General features: G+C 40.0%; 1 protein-coding gene across 1 annotated transcript in view; it reads right to left on the reverse strand.

Moving 5' to 3' along the window:
* The window catches only part of EXOC4 (exocyst complex component 4), a 797,314-nt gene that overhangs the window by 769,638 nt on the left and 5,459 nt on the right, over positions 1-22,217 (reverse strand). The window contains exon 2 of the mRNA XM_036863209.1: positions 8,081-8,270. Coding sequence (XP_036719104.1) covers positions 8,081-8,270 — 190 coding nt within the window. The remainder of the gene's footprint in view (positions 1-8,080; positions 8,271-22,217) is intronic.

Consider the following 22,217-nt stretch of genomic DNA (forward strand, 5'->3'; position numbering starts at 1 on the left):
CTACAAGACAAAGGAATAATGTATCTTCAAACTCCTGAGAATTATTTCCCAGAAAACCTATCAATCAAGTGTGAGGAAAAAATAAAGGCATTTTCAGACATGCAAGCTCTTAAAAAATAAACCTCATATGCACCATAGCTCAGCAAGCTACTGAAGAATGTACTCCATCAATATAAGAGAAAAACAAAAGGAGAAACAGAGGATCCAGGAAAGGGGGAAACCGATTAAGAACAAAGGCAATGGGATTTTACAATCATTAACTCCAAGGAAAACGAAAACAAAATTGCACAAGCAAAAATAGTATGCTGGATGGTTTAGATGTAAATATTTACGTTGTTATAATAAAATAAGCACCAGCTGTTTAACCAAAAACTAGGACACAACTATAGAGAGAGGATGAGGGAAGAAGATGAGGTGGGGTGGGGGAAAGAGTGAAGGAGAAACCATAACTGGAAGCTCATATACAATGTCTAAAATAGAAAAATCCAGAAAAGTAGTATAAGCATATTACTTAGAAACACAAATATCTGAAAAAAAACAAAAACAAAAACTAAAAGAGTAAAATTCCGTACCTCTGAAGTGTTGGAATTAGTACTGTGGTAGGATGAGGTAGGGGAATGCTGGTTTTTATCAGCATTTGTGGTTTTATTTGATTTTTTAAACACATTTCTCAAGGCCACTCCTAGATCCTCTAGGAGTTCTTGGTGCCTGGGTTAAGAACTCTAGCTATTAAATCCATTCTATGTTAAATCTTAGTTAAAATCTCTCAGAATCTAATTTCTGATATTCTACTTATATCACCTTGGTTCTATACTTCTCAGCTTTTCCCTCTGTGTGTAATGGTTACTATGGAAACTGTTAAAAAATAAATTTTATGTCATACAACACCCAACTAGGCTCTTGATCCAGATAGTGGGAGATAAACTTTCAGGGTGTCAGTAAAGCTTGGCAAACTCCCTTCTGATTGGAAAAAAAGACCATTATGGCATTTCACACTAGGATATATACAATGTAATCAGCTCACTCCTCATTTTTGCATACTACATGGAGGAAAAATGAAAAGGAAGGTAGAATGTGTGTGTGTGTTTGGGGGTGGGGGAGATGGCATCAGGCTGTGTGGAAAATGAACATCACCAAAACTATTTCCTAAACAGTTTAGCCAAAGCTGCAGACATAAGAAGCTAAAAGAACTTTTAATACTAAATTGCCCTGAGGCTTCAGCTTTTTGATCAGAAAGTCAGTTATGAAGAAATGTTCTTTTAAAACTTAGGGTGGCAGGGGGAATACCAGTCAGCAATAAAAGGGAAGAAATGTGAAGAATCTCAACATTATACTGAGCAAAAGAAGCCAGACACAGGAGTATACATGCTATGAAGTTCTATAACAGGTAAAAATAATATATGGTGATAGATTTCAAATCAGTTATTTGCTTGGAGCAAAATGGGGTTGGGGGTATGGCCTATAAAGAAGGAGGAGAGAAGTCTCTGGGGCAATGGAAACACATTCAAGGATATATACGTTTGACAAAACTCACTGAACTAAAAATAATGCATTTTATTGTATGTAAATGCTAGCTCAATAAATATGATTTTTGAAAAAGGGAGGGGAGAAACAGGGCTATGTCCATCAAAGAATAAATGCAGGTAAATGTAAGAAAGGTACCGTATTCCACCTAAATGTTTATTTCTCAAAGCCCTGTTCTTTTAGAAATGTGGTGACAGCATTTTAATTCCATTCTAATTTAATCAGGATAGTTAAGATTCAAAAATTCTGTTACTCTGTTTCTTCCTTAAATAAATCCATGAAGAGTCAAGCTTTTCAAATCATGACATCAAAATCCAAATAAAGGGCTTCCCTGGTGGCACAGTGCTTGAGAATCTGCCTGCCGATGCAGGGGAGACGGGTTCGAGCCCTGGTCTGGGAGGATCCCACATGCCGCGGAGCAACTAGGCCCGTGAGCCACAACTACTGAGCCTGCGCGTCTGGAGCCTGTGCTCCGCAACAAGAGAGCCCGCGACAGTGAGAGGCCCGCGCACCGCGATGAAGAGTGGCCCCCGCTTGCCGCAACTGGAGAAAACCCTCGCACAGAAACGAAGACCCAACACAGCCAAAAATAAATAAATATTTTTTTTTAAAAAAAAACAACCCAAGTAAAGAAATCCTTCCTCAAACACAAGTTTCCTTTGCTTCCTTAGAATTCTAGTAACTTCATTTGCTCCAAATCACCTGTTCAGAAAAAACAAGAATTTCAGTTTCAATAAACAAGAACTAAATCACTTTAATTAGAGACTATTAGAAAAAGAGAAAATAAGGAACACAGGGCCCAAGAGGTCATTGTGAATGGATATGTGAGATGACACAGAAAGCCGAGAGATAGAGATTTTTGCAACCCTGCCTTGAGAAAGATCAAGAGAGGAGGAAATGAACTGGGGCCTCTGAACAACACGTTGGGACATGTGACAGAGGAGGATGCTGATGGAGGCACAGGGGAGGTGGTGGAGGCCCTAACTTTTAAGTCATAAAATCAGAAAAGCATTGAACTTGGATGAAGTATTAGGGGAGGAGGGGAATGCCTTTGAGTGTGCGTATTATCTGTAATAAAATACAACAAAGGTGCAAGCACCTCATTGATACTGTAGACTAGAAATATCCTGTAAAGTTCCTCAGAAGCAAGGGATGGTAAATGAAAATTAATGAAACAATCAACGTTATTCTTACTTCTAAAAGTACAGAGTATCATATTTTCTCTTTTTTGTAGTAAAAACAAATCCACATATAAGTATTTTCATGGGTATCCTCCTAACACATGTCCAAGCCATTTTTTCCCATAGTCTTAACAGAAAGTGCCTAGAACAAATGAACTTCAGAAACGCTACTCACTGCTCTGTTTAAAAGCCCTTTAGAACTAAATATCATTTTTTAATTACCCTCAAACTTTTATTTCTCATGCTTTTTGCTCCTTAGTTTTTCAGCTTCCATTTTAAGGTCTTAAATTCTGAGAGGCTCCACTCAACCTTTTCCAAAGGCAACACTATCCTTTTGAGTTGCAGAGTCTGGATACAGAACACAAATACAGATACAGTTAAACTGAATGAAAAGACTGCCTTGTAGTTCTTATGACTGCATTAATGATCCAGACCACTGCCTAGATTTTAAATGATGATATCTCATTCTTGCCCACAGTTTAGCATGTCCATTTCTAGGCTTTTTTCCCTTTCTCATACAAGCAGCTGGGATTTCCTATCTTATGTCTGGGCTTTAATAACTTCCTACCAAAACCATGTTGTCCTACTGTGACTTTCTTTTTTATATCAATTAAGGTTATTCTTCATTCTAATTCTACCTCACAACATATACTTTCATATACAAAGTCACAAAATTATTTTAGTTAAATGTTAAGTAATGAATGTTACATTACTCAATGATCAAGCCCTAACAACTTCACTTTAACAATCACATATGGTTATTTCCAATTACAGGCAAGAAAAACAAGTTAAGAGCTCGATCAAGCACTAACAGAACAGCCAAAACTGGGGCGAAATGTAAAGTGTTTGTGCGCACCTCACAACAGAGACAAGTATCTGTGTTTTCCCTTCAGTTTACCTGCTTCTATGACAAGCATTAGATGGATACTTAGTATCTTTAAAGAAATCTGGTATCATCTCATCTACTTAATACAGGATGGAAGAAACACTCAAATTCAAATACTAACAACAAGCATACGGCCCAAGTTCCCAACTCATATCCATTCATATTCATCTATTCTGGTGCTGCTATAACAGTCATTATAACAGACACTGGTAGAACCTATAAATTCTGAGGTTTTCTAATGCAGTAACATCTCATTTGTACTCAACAGTAATAAGACAGCCCAACTATTTTACTTATCCACATAATTGACCTGATCAATCATACATGGTATTTTATTTGCACATTTAATCTCGAAAAAATTCCAGGTGGACTTGACTGATATAAAGAAGTCTGGAGCATCGAAGAAGAGTCAAATCTATCTGTCAGCTCATATTATCCTCAAGGACAGAGATTCTACCAACAAGAATCCATAAATGAAAGAAATACCAAAATGGGAAATGTAAACAGTTCGGTGTTCTCAAGCTTTAAAAAGCTAACAAAGCATGAATGTGAACACCTTCATCTGCCTTGGCCCCCACTAAAATCTATTCTCAGTATAGCAGCTAGAGTGGCCCTTCTAACATGTTAGACACATCGTGCCGTTCTTGGGCTCAAAACCTTACGATGATTTCCACACACCCAGAGTTAAAACCAAACTCCTTACAGTGGTCAAGACCCCACGTGACCTGACCCACTCTGCCACACACCCCCCACCAGCTCCCTCGTCTCCCTCTGCCACTCTCCCCACTTCTCACTGTGCTCCAGCTCCGACCTCGCTGCTCCCCCAAATTCCAATCATGTTCTTGCTTGAGGATCTTCCTGTACCTGCTATTCCTTCTTCCTGGGGTGCTTTTCTGGACTCTCCCTCACCTTCTTCTAGTGTTGGCTTCAATACAACCTCAGTGAAGCCTTCCCTGACCACTCTGTTCAAAACAGCAACTCCCTATTCTCCTTCCTTGCTTTTATTTTATTTTTTTTTTTAAGCACAGCATTTCTTACCATCTGTTATACCCTCTTACTAATTTATAGCCTGCCTTTCTTGACTAGAAGGTAAACTCCACGAGGACAGGAATTTTTGTCTGTTTTACTCACTTCTATACCCCAGGACCTAGACCACTGCTCAGCACAAAACGAACACTTAATATAGAGACTAAATCAATGTCGCTAAATATCATCTATTTGTTTTCCTGTGTCTTCCCACTAGCATGTAAGCTCCATGAGGACAGGGACAGGCATTTTCCATTACATGGAAATCTAAAACAGATTTCAGTATCGAAACCACCACCAGCACATAGCTGGCACTCCACAAATATTTACTGAGTGAATCCTCGTTCCATTCTTTTGGCAGAGAGCAGAAAGAAAATTTCAACTCAGATTCACACATTCTCAACATCTTGCTTGGCTCTGAAATAATGTAAACCAATGATTACTGAATCATCCCCATTTTTACTTTAAAAATATACATACCTTTATTTTGTATACAATCTAAAGTGCAATTAAAAACCAAAAATGACAGGCAAAGATTAGTGAGGAAACATTAGTGTTTCCTTGGTGATAAGAAACACTTTCACAGTACAAAACTGTCAAATTATACAATAAAAACAAATTCCCTTTCATTTTTCCCTAAAATTTTCTTCTCCCATGTATCAATTATCAAAGGCTTTCTTGAAAAGAGATTTAGCCCTTTATTTTTCTCTTGCCAATACTGAGGCTAGTTCATAACACTGAGTTATGTGACATTTACTTTCTTGACAACTGTCTGATATAATAAAAAAAATTTTGTTGTTGTTTCCTTTTGCTCAAAACTCCAGCATACTTGAGAATGAGGAGGATGGTGAAAAGACTGGCTACTAAAACTAATGTGAAATAATCAAGATGAGACTCTCTTTTTCAGTACCAGCAAACACTCTTTGTTTGGGCAAAGATACTATTGACTCAGAGTGATAGGGAGTCAAGGCAGAGACCACTGCAGTGCCTCCCTTGAGATTAGGACAAAGTCCTTCCAGTCAAGCACACTCATCAGAAAACACATATACCAAGAGGTCCTTCACTCTTACTGTGATTACCCGAGGCAAAGCCAGAAGGTCAGCAGCTCTACAGATTCACTTTCTGACCCCTCTTGAGCTTAGTATATTGGGTCAAAATGGACTACAGTTCACTTTATATCTAGAGCTACTGATCTATAGCTTTACCTAGCTTCACCGATAAATCCACAGGATGAACTCACCACTTGTAAAGGCTAAGAATTATAGAATTCCTTTCGAAAATGCCCAGTTAATTTTAAAATGTAAAGCGGTCACCACATTGCTTCAAAAAAGGTTAAGAACCTACTGATTGTGGACCTGTACTCTTCAAGGCTGAAACTCACATATAACAGCATTCTTAGAAGAATCATTTAGGTACCTATTACCAAATCATAAGGTCTAGAAGGCAGGGAAGAAACATGTGAGGAGATCATAGGCACAGCCATCACTGGGCAGGTACATCCAGAGAATTCCCGAACCAATCAAATAGCACAGGGCAGCGCACTTCAAATGGTCTATACAGCTCTCTGGCCACAGAGGTGCTTGAGGGTCAGCTGCTGAGCGCTAAGGAGGGGAGCCAGCATGAGGCTCTGCATCTCTCAGCCCAATACCAAACAAGAGGCAACTGGTACGTTGGGGTTCTGCAAAATATCTCATGTACAAAGAAATGGGGGGCTACTGCTTAAAAGATGTCTGAAAACCAGCATCAAGGACCTCAGAGCAGGGAGACCAGAGTTCAAATCCTAAATTTGTTGAGTGGGGAACAGACATAATTCTGCCTGACAAGGAATCAGTGCCCAGTAAGTGGGAGCAATTGTTATTTATCAGAGAGCAGTAATACAAGGTATTAAAGGAGTGACCCTCAAAGTACATAGCCAAGAACCACATAACTATGATGTGACAGTATATAACCTTTATTTGATCAGTTCATCCCTTGGCCAAATATAAAAAATACCCCTTATGAACCCACTTTATCCTTTAGGAACTAAAGATGCGGCACCCAGGAACCAAAAGTTTTTCAAAGACCAACCACAGAAGGAAGGGGGGAGGGGAGGGAGGGAAGGAAGGAGAGAGGAAGGAAGGAAAGAAGAAAGGAACCAAGTTCTGACTTGCAAACCAGAAATAGAGACACAGATGTAGAGGACAAATGTATGGACACCAAGAGGGGAAAGCGGGGTGGGTGGGTAGTGGTGGGATGAATTGGGAGATTGGGATTGACATATATACACTAATATGTATAAAATAGATAACTAATAAGAACCTGCTGTATAGCACAGGGAACTCTACTTCACTTCGCTGTACAGTAGAAACCAACACAACATTGTAAAACAACTATACCCCAATAAAAAAAGAAAGAAGAAGAAAGGAACCAAGAAGAGGAAAGAAAGAGAGGAAGAGAGAAGGGAGAAAGAAAAAGAGTGAAAGAAAAACAGCTCCAAAATATGAAAGACAATTACAAAATAAAAATTAATACATGCTTGTCACTACTAAAGAATAATATCAAGAACTTCAGTATTCATAAATATTTACGTTTAAATAATTTGTGAGTCAGATTTTCTTCTCAAAAACCACCAAGAATGTACAATGACTGCAGAGAAATCACAACCAACTTCAAATGGGGTGACATACTCAAAACCAAAAATTTTTTTTATTTTCAACTGCTACAGCAATACACACACACAGAATGTGTGACATGAGCACAATAAATACATTTAATACATTATAACGAGAGCCTCTAACAATAAAAGGCCCTAGAGTCTTAAAACAGCTCCCCTTTTAGGCTTCCTCAAGTTGAGGCCATCTCCTCTGTGCCATTTCACACTGCAGTGAAAAGTAATGGCAGAGGGACTTCCCTGGTAGAGCAGCGGTTAAGAATCCACCTGCCAACGCAGGGGACATGGGTTCGATCCCTGGTCCAGGAAGATCCCACATGCCACAGAGCAACTAAGCCTCTGCACCACAACTACTGAGCCTGCGCTCTAGAGCCCGCGAGCCACAGCTACTGAGCCCGTGTGCCCCAACTACTGAGCCCACACACCTAAAGTCTGTGCTCTGCAACAAGAAAAGCCACCACAATGAGAAGCCCATGCACCGCCACAAAGAGTAGGCCCCACTCACCGCAACTAGAGAAAGCCTGCGCACAGCAAGGAAGACCCAATTCAGCCAAAACTAAAAAATAAATTTATTAAAAAAAAAAAAGTAATGGCAGAAGCCAAGGATCAGACTTAAGGGAGAAAAGAAGCAAGGCCAGATGCCCTCTGTGATCCTCTGCAGCCTGGCTTTCCAGAAACCCGCAAAACTCCTGCAAAGCATCAGTATGAATCACTCGTTAAGGCTATTACCACTACCAGGGCACCTTCAAGCTATAACACCTGGACTGATGGTAGATGCAACAATCACCAGATATTAGAAGGATGGAGGCTTACCTGCTTTATTTTGTTTCGGGAGTTGGTGATGCGCTCTGTGATGCTCTGGTACGTGCGAATGGCTGTTGTCAATTCTGTGTAATGCTGCACGATCAATTCATCCAGGTCACGATCACACTTCTCATAGGCTTCTTCAAGACGCCCCTTCTCGTTTTCTCTGTCTTCAACATCATCACTGGTAGACAGGGTCCTGGTAAAGACAGAATATATCAAGCTGAGGCAAACTTAAAACCCAAAAGTAGACGACGGATGAGTTAATGAGAGCACATTCACCTCACTGACTAGGAAATGAAACAAGTTACTAAGAGAAAATATGAAACCGCCTGCATAGTAAATTCCAGTAGCCTATCTAAATGGATTTATTGGTTGCCGATCAAAGGAGTCTTTCTCTTCACTTTTCCCCTTGGCGTAATCAGGTAACAGGCAGCATGAGCTCTGCAAGAGCCTGGGTAGGTCTTGATTTGTTGGAGTGAATTCAAGTACTTGCATTCCCCTTACCAGTGACAAGTCTGGCCAATGAGACCTAAGGACTTCTAGGAGTTTTCTTTTTCTTTTTTTTAAATGATATTTTATTTATTTATTTATTTTATTTATTTTTGGCTACTTTGGGTCTTCGTTGTGGCGCACAGGCTTTCTCTAGTTGCGGCGAGCGGGGGTTACTCTTCGTTGCGGAGCATGGGCTCTAGGCGTGCGGGCTCAGTAGTTGTGGATCGCGGGCTCTAGAGCGCAGGCTCAGTAGTTGTGGCACACGGGCCCAGGTGCTCCACGGCATGTGGGATCTTCCTGGGCCAGGGCTCGAACCCGTGTCCCCTGCATTGGCAGGCGGACTCTTAACCACTGTGCCACCAGGGAAGCCCCTAGGAGTAGTTTTCTTGCAAGAAGGTTAACAGGAAGCAGGTCCCTTTTCCCAACACTGGGTATTGTTATACAAAACTAAGATAATCATACATTAGCCATACTATAATCCTGGAAGGGGAAGCCAAGAGAAATGCCAAGCTACTGCCATTACATCATTGGGCCACTGAAGCAGCCAACCCACAGCTGCCTTACCGAGGGACTCCTTGTTAGGGGAGATAATAAATATCCATTGTTTAAGTCACTTTCGTTTGGTCTTCTTTTATATATAGCCAAAAGCATACTTACTATAAAATTGCTTCTACACTGAGGAACCGCCTTCCAAATAGTTCATTCAAATGACCTGAATTTAGTACAGAGCCCCCCAGCGGCCTGGAAATAAGGTCACAGTCATTCTAAAATTCATTACAACAGCAATATCAGCTATACTACAAGGCAGTTCCTGCATCTACTATTCTTCCAACAGCACTAACAAGATTGATACGAATCAACAATAAGCAGGGAATGAGATAGATACACTTATTAAAAATCTTTCAATAACTTAGTTTGATACATGAACCACAGATCTTGTTTCCTCTTTTATCCTTCTTGGATAATTTTTTTTTTAATTTAGTGTTATAATCAGTAACAAAGAAACCTTTTTCTCTTATCTGTTGGCTGCGGTAATTTAGTTTCATTAAATTCCCTCAGATTTGTCAGCTTATACATTCAGCATACTTTATTTCATTTATCTTTTTTAATTTAGGGAGGGGGTAGTTTAGGCTCTCAATGATGGATGCAATCAATTATAAGTCCATCATTAGAACTGCTTTCAGAGATGGTCTGTCAGCGAATCAGTCACATATCCCCTTCCAGATTTTTGCAAGCAAAATACTGTACAACAGTCCTCTCCAAAATGTCATTTAGAGCAAAATATCTTAATTTATGAGTCATATAATATATAAAACTTATCTTCCAATTTAGAGGATGATTCAGCAGGCCAGTCTCTGACTTCAATCTAACCTCAAAAAAGAAGTTTTTAAATGTGTTAGGGATGTCAAGAGATGGGGCCCAGCATGAAATGGGGAGCAGGAGGGACAGAAATGGAATGAAGGAAAAGGCGAAGCCTGTGAGGGCTACAGGATACACTCCAGGCAACACACTGGGAACCCCAAGACTTGAAGGAAGGCCTTTACCATGCCAGATCCTGTGTCCTCTTCTGTCAACTGGTAAGCCTACACCAGACTACCTCCAAGCTTACTTTCAGGTAGAAAATACCACACAAGCATTTGACTAACAAAGTAAATCAGAGTAGAGAACTTAGAGGGAACTTGGTTTCAAAGAGAGAGCTACCAATACTACTTGCAGTATTTGGCTACAGGGTGGCTAAGCATATCATCCTGTTGTTTCTGTGATCTATAACTTTGCTCTTTAAATCTGAAACCTTCCAGGCTGTTAATCTCAAGTAAAGCACAATCAGAAAATGCCTTCAATTTATCAAGTGTCCCAAAGGGAAGAGTTCCCAGATATTTAACTATTATATCCCCCCTTTCACAGCAAATGGCCACAGACCACTGTGCAAATGGCTACACTGGATCAGTTTGCCATCTTTACGACGCTCTGCATGATTTCCTCCCCACCACCGTTTGTGGAAGGAAACATGCCAAGCATTTCACATTGTTTACATTAACTAGTAGAATTACCATCAAGGAAGATGTCAGGCTGAGAGAGAGGACACCTGCTCGGGCATCAGTGGTCACTGTAACACATTACCACAGCATTAGGAATTATTTAGAAAACAGAAAGGGTTACTAAAATGAAGATGAGAGAGTAAGTTGGGCCTATAGGGGGTTTTAGCTCCTATTTTCATTTGCAGAGAGAATATTTATGTAAGGAAATAGCCTGTGCCATGTTTGCCCCACATTTGAATTTCATCCTCCTGATGTAAACCGGGCTGAATGACATTTTGCCTTTAGTCAAAAATACCTACATAGGAGAACTCTGAGAGAACAAAACCATTAAAGTTTTTTTTTTTTAAATTAGAGAAAAGGAAGGCAGCGATAACAGCCACTAATATCTAAAGGCTGTACATTTTTTTTTTGGTTACAATATTTTTTTAAATTAATTAATTAATTTATTTATTTATTTATGGCTGTGTTGGGTCTTCGCTTCTGTGCGAGGGCTTTTCTCTAGTTGCGGCGAGCGGGGGCCACTCTTCATCACGGTGCGCGGGCCTCTCACTGTCGCAGCCTCTCTTGTTGCGGAGCACAGGCTCCAGACGCGCAGGCTCAGTAGTTGTGGCTCACGGGCCTAGCCGCTCCACGGCATGTGGGATCTTCCCAGACCAGGGCTCGAACCCATGTCCCCTGCGTTGGCAGGCAGACTCTCAACCACTGCACCACCAGGGAAGCCCAAGGCTGCACATTTTATAGAAAGTATGTTTAATCCTCAGAACAGCCCACTGGAGTGGGTCCCGTGGTTATCCTCCCTCTCCCTTTTTATAGGAGAGGCATGAGATTTGACCTCCCACTTCACTCCTCCATACTGTCAAGAAATGCGAAGTCTGAGACTTTATCCTACTTGGAAGCTAACAAGTTAGCCTGCCGCAGTTCCACGGATGCTGGGGGAAGTCACAAAACTCCCAGGTGGGTCACAAGCTCAGGACTTTATTAGTCACAGCACAGCAAGTAACACGAGCATCAGCATATTTGTAGCAGGCCCTCTGCCCCCAAGTCCCATGGGCGTTGGAAAGATGGGCCCAAATGGATGCCTGCACGTGCTGAGTTGCTGGAGAGGAACCCTAAGCTTAAACATGCCCACTTAAAGGCAGTAAATTTGCCTGCCCTTTGCTCTAGAAAGATTATCTCTATCTTCCAAACATGTCAAACAAACATCCTTGACAGTCTAAAACAAAGGGCACCCGTACTTTGCTCACAAGAACTTCAGAAACACAACCTTCCCAAAGAGAATTGTCTCCCAACAAAAATGAAACCTAATTCATTGGGTTCCTCCGGGGACTGCATGGTGTCAAGCAATAGTAGACCATAAACGAAGATTCATTTCCAACCTGTTTTCTTTTCTGCAAAGTGAGACCAGAAATACAATGCCTCCCACAATAAATATCTGCAAAATGAATGAATGATAGACCATAAAAGCAGACTAACTCTAGGGAGAAAGTTCCCACGCATGCTACCAAAACGCAGCAAATTTCAGTGTAGGATTATCCTACTTTAAGCAAGTCACTTGACCTGAACTGAGAGCAAGGTAGAAGAGAACGTTTGTCGTCTGGCTCACCCCGCCAGCCAGGTCAGGAACTTCTCCTCGGCCTTCTAAGCCTCTGTGCAAGGGAAACCTCACTGGCCCACAAAGCCATTCACTGCAATTTTGAAATGCTCTACTTGTTACAAGGTCCTTCATTAACATAAAGCAAAATCAGCCTCTTTGTAATTTCTCCCCATTGATCCTAGTTCCGCCTTTTTCAGCAACATAAAATAAGTCTATTCCTTCTTTCATAAAGTCTCTCTTTAAATGGTAAAGGACTCTCAATAGTTTTTTCTCACCTTCAGCACCTCCAATTTCTTCATCTGTTTCTTCCACAACATGGCAGCCCACCAGCCTTGTTACTTTCTCCTGAAGTTCCCTTGAAAATGGGTAACACTCACATAGAACTTACTACATTAATCTAAGTGGTTTATATATAATAATTTATTCCAGACAACATCTGTGGAGTAGGTGCCATTGTCCCCCCCCTCTTCTTACAAATGAAGACTGAGTTGTGCATTTGAAGCACAGAACTTTTAAGTAGCAGAGCCAGGCCTCAAACCTGGAGAGTCTGGTTCTTAAAAGGTTCCCTATCCTGCCTCAAGATGTGGTATTCAGAACTGACACAACATACTTCTAATATGGTGTGACCATCCAAACAGAAAGAGGCTTTATATCCCATAATATAGGCACTCTATTTCTAATCATGTAACCTAAAACTACACAGCATTTTTTTTGTAAATGTTGAGTCCAAAAATGATCCAAGATCCCTTTGACTGTAAGTACAGACAATCTAGCTCTCACTCACCCTCTACTTGGGAGATTTTAAAACTAAATGCACAAATTTACATGCATTCCTGTGTCCCACATTTTGGGAAAAGAAGGTCAAAAGTGAGGCACAGGATATAAATTACTGAGTGCCTATTATACACCAAACAATGCAGTGGTTATTTTGTACACATAGTTTAAGGTGACTCTCAGAATGGTCTGGTGAGATAGTATCACCACTTTTTTACAGATCACGAATCAAAGGAACAGAGAGGTAAAGTTGCACACATGCACACAGCTAACATCAAAAATGAAATTAAAGCTAAATATACTTGATGCCAAAACCCATGCCCTTTCCGCTATACATGCTGTGAAACCTACTTTCCTGCCTTCAGCTCCTGAGCTGCAGGACTGCAGCCTAATCAAGCTACAGCCCACATGTCAAGGGAGGAGTGAACAGCTAGAGATGTCAACAGAGCACTTGGCAGCTTTTTCAGTAGTAATAGTCTTGAATCTAGACAAGAAGGTTTAAAAAGCATGAGCTAAAAGAAGACACGGAGCAGAGGAGAAACTATTTGAAGTTGCCATCCCAAGATGCCTTCAAGTTACTGAATCATTCTTTAGAGCTTTTTCCATTCCTATCTCAAAATCATTATGCTTTACAAACTATTGCCAAGTTCATGGATGAACATAAAAGCGTAGATTCCAGTTAAGCTGGACACAGACGTCTCTGGATCACTAAGAATTTTTCACTAAGACAGCTCTGGCATTTGCATGATGAATTACATCACTAACCATGACTAATTAATCCCAGGAAGGAATTTATTTACCCAGTGGACTAAAAGGACCACGGTACCCATGCTAAGCTATTGTTAACAACACCTCGTAGGAACACGTACGTTAAATGGTTCTAGTGAATTTACAACCACCAGCTCCAAGAAAGCCCTATAAACAAGCATAAAAACCCAGGGAAAATATCTGCAGGTCTAAAATGAAATTTGTCAGTTTCCTCTTTGACACCAGCTTCTGTATTTCAGTGTAGCCGGTCAAGTGTTTTGAAAGGAAAATAACTAGTCACTGTAACTGGCTCCTTCTATGGAACAATTTTGCTTTCACTTTGGACTTCATAGAGTAATGGAGTCCAGACAGGAGAAAGCACACAGAAGTCGATATTACTCTTTAAAAAAGACAAAAGCAAGATCAAATAAAAGAAAAAGCACACCTATGAAAACAGGGTTAGTCACCCAAAGGTAACCTATCACTCAAGAGAAACAATAACCTCCAGTCAAAGGCAGAATAAGATGAAAAAAACAAATCTACAATACTACCATTGGGAATACAGCAGAAGCGTCCTACTTCTCTGACCAAATAATGTCAAACATGAGGCGTCTGCAACTTTCAAGCTCTTTGACCCTGGGCAAGTCACTTAACATGTCTGGGCCTGTTTCTTTCCTTGTCAAACAGACAAGGTAAGAGAACCTGCCTCACCAGGTTATCGTGAGGATTGGAAGAGTGTGTGAATGTGCTTTGTAAAATATAAAGTACCCTCAATGTGTGGGCTGACACGTTATTAGGAACAAAATAAATCATTTGTGAATCACAACATTGTTAGCCCAAATCCCCTAAAGCCTCCCCCAGTGGAAAATTCCTGAGGATATTTATGAACTGATATTTTAGACCTTTTCTCTATATTCTTATGGTGCCTGGTACACTAAGAGCTTAGATAAAGCTAAATAATGAGCAGCAGCAAGATGCAGGATCTGAAGAGGTCATGGAGGGTAGTTACCTGCCTTAAGAAACAACTGCAACTAGACTATCTCACACAAAGAAATGTCAGTTCAAAAATCTACAGGAGAGGACAAGCAATAGTTACACTGACCCTATTTAGTCCATTTAGTCATTGAACAAATAGTTATGACACACCTACAACTTAGCAGGCATAGCTGTAAGTGGCTAGAGACACAGCTGTGAACATAAACCAATCCCTCCCTCATGAAGCTCACACCCTGGTCTAGTGGGGGAAGCAGGCATACAACATGTGGAGGCCGGGAGAGTGAGGGAGCAGCTATGGAAAAATGAAGGCAGGGTAGGGAGGAGGGAAACTCTTTTACCCAAGAAGGCCAGGAATGGTTTCTCAGATCAAGAGGCCATTTGAACAGAGCTTTCTAGAAAGCCGGAGTGGGGGGAGGAGTGCGGCTGGCACTACCTGGGTAAACTGATCCCAGAGACAACAGAAGACGCACAGGCCCTGAAGTAGGACATGTTTGGCCTGTTCAAGGAACAAGGAATGGTCAAGAAGTCAATGTGGCTTTAGAGAAGGGAGGAAGGATGACAATGATAGGAGACGAGGTCAGAGAGGAAGCTGGGAGCCAGATCAGGACAGCTTTAGGGGCTTTTATTCTAAAAGTGTTCTCTGAAGTCACTTGGGAGTTAGCACCAAAGAAAAGAATGACAGCTTTCAACCAACAGTTAATGGTGAATAATGAGTAACAATATTTACTTTCAAGTTTCATTTCAATTCTATCCCAGTTCTTTCCAAAAAAGATCTGAGATGGTTTGTATATACAAGAATGTGGACAATACAAATGAGAAAGAGGAACTAGCTAAAGACATGCAGGACAACAATGCCATATAAATGTAAAACACAGGTACGCAGGTCATATGGACAAACGTAGCATGTATGAAATGAGCCCCCAACTTAACTTTGGTGTTCCTAGTAGCCGATGCAAAAAGAGAACCCTAGCCAATTATATATAATTCCCATTCTCAAAAAGACACATTCCAGTTGCTCTAAGCAAGCAAACTTTAAACTAGTACTAAATTCTAAAAAAAAAAAAATCTTTCACTTAAAACAAGAAGACATGGACTTCCCTGGTGGCGCAGCAGTTAAGAATCCACCTGCCAATGCAAGGGACACAGGTTCGAGCCCTGGTCCGGGAAGATCCCACATGCCACGGAGCAACTAAGCCCATGCGCCACAACTACTGAGCCTGAGCTCTAGAGCGTGAGAGCCACAACTACTGAAGCCCTCTTGCCACAACTACTGAAGCCTGTGCGCCTAGAGCCCGTGCTCTGCAACAAGAGAAGCCACTGCAATGAGAAGCCCGCGCACCGCAATGAAAAGTAGCCCCCACGTGCAGCAACTGGAGAAAGCCTGCGCGTAGCAATGAAGACCCAACGCAGCCAAAAATAAATAAAAATTTTTTAAAAATAAAGTAAAAATAAAAGAAGACATTATACAATATAGTGACCAATGTCCTCAACAACCTTCTAAAAACAAAGTAATAAATTTTACATGGCCATTTCTTATAAGTTCCTTCAAGAACGTAACATTAAAACACAACTCGGACCTAAGAGATTTTCAAAGACTCTGAATATAGTCCAAAGTATTAAGCTTTCCAATGATTTTAATCTAAGAATAGAATTTAGGGAATTTAAAGGACTAAATGGATCAAATCATGTTTCATTAACTTCCTCCTCTGAGCAAGCCTTTTGATAGTTCAAGCTGACCAGACAGCAATTCTCTGAAGAGAGTCCACAGTACAAGTATTCGGTATTGGAGGGCTAACAGAGGACTGTTAAACATTGTAAGACAGAAAAGCATGTAGTAAGACTGACAACCAATTGTGAAAAATTAGCCTGACCAGGGCTCTTGCCTGAGCCTCAAGATTGCCAGACTGTCACTCTGGAAGCATTTTAGGATATTTTAACAAATAAGAGTGCCCAGAGTACCATATGTTATGGACTGAATTGTGACACACAACACCACCTACCACCACCAAATTCATATGTTGAAGCCCTAATCTCTAATGTGACTGTATTTGGAGGCAGGGCCTAGAAGGGAGGTAATAAAGATTAAGTGAGGTCATATAGGCAGGGCGTTAATGCGATGGAACTGGTGTCCTAAAAAGAGGAAGAGACACAAGAGAGCCCTCTCCCTCCCCACACACTCAAGAGGAAGGGCCATCTGAGGACACACAAGAAGGTGGCCATCTACCAGCCAAGAAGAGAGGCCTCACCAGACACCAACCCTGATGGTACAATACCGTGATCTTAGACTTCTAGCCTCCAAAACTGTGAGAAAATTTGTTGTTTAAGTAACCCAGTCTATGGTATTTTGTTATGGCAGCCTGTGCAGACTAATACACCACCCTATAAAACACAGGAGGTGTTATTCTGGTTGGGTAAAATCTCAAGGCAGATGTTATCAGTAATCCCCCGCTTAACCACAGCAACACAGATTCTTCCCCAAGAAGAGTTAGCTGCCTGATAGAGTCTCAGATAACTAATTAACCTGCTATAAGAAATATTTAACATAATACACCTGAATTTTGGTGACACCTGCAGAATAATCAGCATTAAGTCAGGCTTTCTGAAAACAGTTAATACGCTTAATTGTCTTCTAAGGGCATTCCTTGTTGACATCCAGTGACCTCTCCTCCAGGAATAATAAAGATTAAACAATTAATGGAAATCACTTCAAGCAACTCAGAAAAACTAATTACAAGTAAGGCTCACATATCCAGCAATCACTTACCAGGAAGCTACAGCTCTATAGATCAAAATCTACAGTAAGAATCAAATCTCCTCAGTGATCCCCATTCTGGGAAGTACTCAAAGTGGGCCCCTTAGCAGATAAACTAGATGCCACTGAGCCCCTGCACTTTTTACTCATCAAGCACCGAATCCCTCAATCAGTACCACCTTCTCTCTTTTTAGGACAATTCTTATTAATTTTTTAAACTGCATACTGGAAAAAGCAGAAGACAAGGAGTCATCTTTACAACATATTCTGACATATTATCATAAGGCCCAAACTGAGTATTTTTAAACTCTCAACAAATATTCAAGGGTTAACTAATTTCTGAACCTCACTCCAAGTAGGACGAAAATGAACAATTAACTTACTGATCTTTCTAGAACATAGTATTCCTTTTTGTTATTGATCCCAACACAAGAAAAAAAGAGTCTAGAGCTGACATGATTCTTGAAAACGTGAATTCTATTTTCTTTTCCAAACTGCTTTTAACTAGAAGATATTAGGTTACACTATTAGATCCACTTAGCCGTTATTTCAGTGTGCGTCAGATTTTCTTTTCTTCGAAAATATGTAACAGCCATCCTAAGAAATGCCTGACAGTAACAATATACTTATTATGTCAGGAGGGACACTAAATACAGTTCTGAGTAGTGTGAAAGTACAAACTGAAAAGGAGAAAAAGAGTTTATACTAAGACTATGAACCCTAACCAAACAAGTTGAGAAGTGGTCTTCAAAGCCTATTAAACAAAGCAGGCCCCTTTGTATAAGAAGAATAGTCTACGAAGGCTTCCAATGAACTATAAAAACTCATAATTCTGAGTTTTTTAAAAAAAATTACACATTAAATATATGAGATGTGTATCACTATATAATCACATAAGATATGGCTTCACTCAAAGCATAACCAAATCTACATTACACTTTTAAATCAGATTTTATTATATTCAATTGGGCATTGCAATTGCTTGTTTCTTAATTATGTCTTATTAGATCCCACAAAATACAAGATAATCCCATCCCAATTGATAGCGATTCACAATGACAAGTCCCTCTGAAAAAGTTTTCTGACGCATAAAAACAACATCCCCTAATTCACTACAGAGATTCACTTAATATCAAGTGACAGTAAACAATTTCTGCTTTAAAGTCAATTGAAAAATTCACTGGCATCTTGCTTCTGACAGCACTTAGGGCCAATTACTACACCTGACACATGCAGTTTTTCTATATTTCAATTAACTCGGTTATATAAAACACTTGTGGGGACCGAAAGTATAAATCTTGTAGCCAACAGAGAAGGCCATTACCAAAATTAAGTAAAATCACCTCTACCAAAAGCATACAACAGTCTAGGGTTGACAAAGTCAGCTTAAAATCTCCCCCACCCTTAACTGAACCAAACTCTACCTCTCTTTCACTCCCATTTTAAACCCCATGTCCTTAAAGCATTGTTTTCAGTCATCTCATTTTTCACCTCCAGTGGAATGTTTGTTACTACAACGCATTACAGCATTCGATCATTTTAAACGTGTATGCTATTTCCTAATGAGCAGTTTCAAGTGAGTTCCTCAGAAAGTGTTTTATAAGATATTAATAGATATTATGTGGTAATAGGCTATTTTGGAAATTCTGGATTACTCAAATTGAAGGTTTCCTAACAACAGTCACTTTCAGGAGACTTTAATATGTTAATGTACAAGGTACCTCTGGGCAGGCGGGAGGGTGTCTGGGTAAGGGCGGGGTGGATAGAACAGGAATATATTATGCAGCATTTCTGCAATTTATTAACCTACAGAACCTTGTCATTCCCACCACCTTCCCTCTCCCCAGAACATACATATATTATAAACATACATGTGCATTTTTATGGAAATTTTCAAACACAAAAATTAAGAGACTCATTGAATAAACCCAGCTTCAACAATTACCAACACATTCCCATCTTGTTTCATCTATACTCTCACTGACTCCAACCTTCTTCCTTATTATTTTGAAGCAAATCCCAGAAGTGATATCGTTTTTACTGGTATGTATTTCAGTATTTATCTGTTAAGAATAGTACTTTTTTAAAAAGAAAAATAGCCATACCATTATCTCAGCTAAAAACGAGCTAACAATGCTACTTGGTTTCTTGTATTCTCCCAAATTATGTCCTAAGGGCTACTCAAACTAACATTTATTCGACTCACCTGAGACTCTTGTTAAAAAGCAGATTCAGGTTAGGTGGTTCAGGTGGTGCCTAAGAGTCTGCATTTCTAACAAGCTCTCAAGTGACATTTTGAGTATAAAATAATGTCTCCCGTAATATTCAGCACAATGATACGGCACCAAGTTTCCAACAGGAAAAACCTGAATTACATGCCACGGTATTTTTTGCAAAGGCTTTATAAAAAGTTTTAAAAGAATAAATGAAAGTTAGAAAAGGTTCTAAGGATCTTGAAATACTTATTTTTCTTACAATGTCAAATGATACACGAGAATTTTCCCTTATAACTTCCCGTTAAATGGTGAGTCCCTGTGTTTTTCAAGGTGAAAACCACAAAGGACTGGCTACCATAAAGACCAAGGTCATAACTCATTTCATAGCTTGAAAACAGTTAACAAAAACGTAAGGCGCAGCAGAGTATAAGACAATAGGGAGCAGAGCTCACCACTGCAAACTGAAAAAGGCCAGCACAGGCTGAAAGCATCCCAATGCAAAGAAAAACAAAACAACAACCAACAGAAAGAGTCTAAGTACTATGTCACCCAGAGAAAACCCATTTACCAACCACACTAGACCTCAATAAACAATACCATCACAGGCATTACATAAACAAAAAGAACTATATTTTTTAAAATAAGTACATAAACAGATGCAAACTAGTTCCAAGGCATTTCTACGAGTTCTGGAGGAAAAGTTGCTGAAACAGTACTATACGAAATGAACTGTTTAATTAAATACTCTGTAAAATACTGCAAAATCAGAAAGACCATCAGCGCTGAGATACCTAGTTCACCTTCGCGCCACAACTTCATTTAGCACATCTGATTACCTTATTCTTCCTCTCTGAGCACATGCAACCCAAAATTTGACCCATGACGATTAATCTTCTGAGATATTTTTTAAAATATGAAGCACTGATAGACTTCTACTCCTGGAACCGATGAAATAACAGAAAACAGATTTACCCTCCCATCTGAAACAACAAACAGAACAGGTTTCAAAACCTTGGACTTTCTGAAAGCTGTTCGAATTTGCAGAGCAGAGTCCCGGAGAGGAGAGAGCTACCCAAAGCACCCTGGAGATCTGTGGAGGAGCTCCCGCGAGTCTTCCCCTGAGCATGCGCGAGTCTTCCCCTGAGCATGCGTGGTAGAAAACTACTCACGGCCACAAAAAGAACCACCTGAAAGCGCTGCGAGAACAATTATTTGAAATCACACACAGCCCGAGTGAAAAGTCTCATCACTCAGAGAGCACTGGGTGGGGTACTCAGAAGGATTTTGCCATAGTGCTGAGACAAAATGGCCCTAAACTAATGTTGCTCTGCTCCCAATTAGCAAAATTTAAAACAGGACCTTAAAGGGCCACACTGTTTCCAAGTAACTTAACCACATCCCAGAACAGTGCTCAAGAATATTTATAGGAAATCAAAGATATCCAGTATCAGTACCCAACCAGGTAAAATTCACAAAATCTAGCATCCAAAAAGTGGCAAGGCACACGGGGGTTGGGGGGGGGGGGAATTAATCAACCGAAACTAACCCCAAAATGACCGACAGATGATAAAATTAGCAAAGAAGAACATTTAAAGTTACAACACCTGTATTCCTTATGTTCAAGAAGCTATGGGAAAGACTGAAGATATTTTTTTAAAATACCCAAATCAAACTTCTTAGAGAGCAAAACCACAATCTAATAAAAATTACATTACATGGAATTAACAGCAGATTAGGAATTGCAGAAAAGATTAGTGAACTTTAACACACAGCAATAGAAACTATACCAAAAAAAAAAAACCCACCAAGAAAAAAAAAAATCAAAAAAATAAAAGGGGGCGTGGGGAGAACATCAGCATTCAGTGAGCTGTGGGACAACTTGAAGTGTCTTAAACTACTTAAAGGTAAATCTGACAAACAATACGTGGACTTACACATTGAAATCTACAAAAAAATTGCTGAGAGGAGTTAAGTGGAGAGAGATACCCTGTTCATGGATCGGAAAACTCATATTGTTAAGACGTCCATTCTCCCATATTAATCAGGACATTCAATGCAATCCCAACCAAAATCCCAGCGGGTTTTATTCTAGAAATTGGTTAGCTAATTCTAAAATTGATATGGAAATGCAAAGGACCTAGAATGGCCAAAAATACTTTGAAAAAGTAGAACAGAGTTGGAAAGCTTACACTATCTGTCTCCAATACTTATAAAAGCAGTAATCAAGACTGTGTAGAATAGTCATTAAGATAAACAGATGAATGGAACACACTAGAGAGTCAAGAAATATTGATAGCTCCACACTGGCCACCTGATTTTTGACAAAGTTGCCAAAGAAATCCAGTGAAAAAAGAAGTCTTTTAAACAAATGGTGTTGGAACCACAGGATATCCTTACAAAAAAACTGAACTGGAAAAAAATTGACAGGGATGCTGGAAGTGTTCTCTGTCTTGACACGGGTAATGGTTACACAGGCAAAAATTCATTAAGCCATATACTTAATATGTGTGTACTTTACTATATGTATGTATAC

The sequence above is a fragment of the Balaenoptera musculus genome, chromosome 9 (assembly GCF_009873245.2).
Source record: "Balaenoptera musculus isolate JJ_BM4_2016_0621 chromosome 9, mBalMus1.pri.v3, whole genome shotgun sequence".
In the NCBI taxonomy this organism is placed as follows: Eukaryota; Metazoa; Chordata; class Mammalia; order Artiodactyla; family Balaenopteridae; genus Balaenoptera; species Balaenoptera musculus.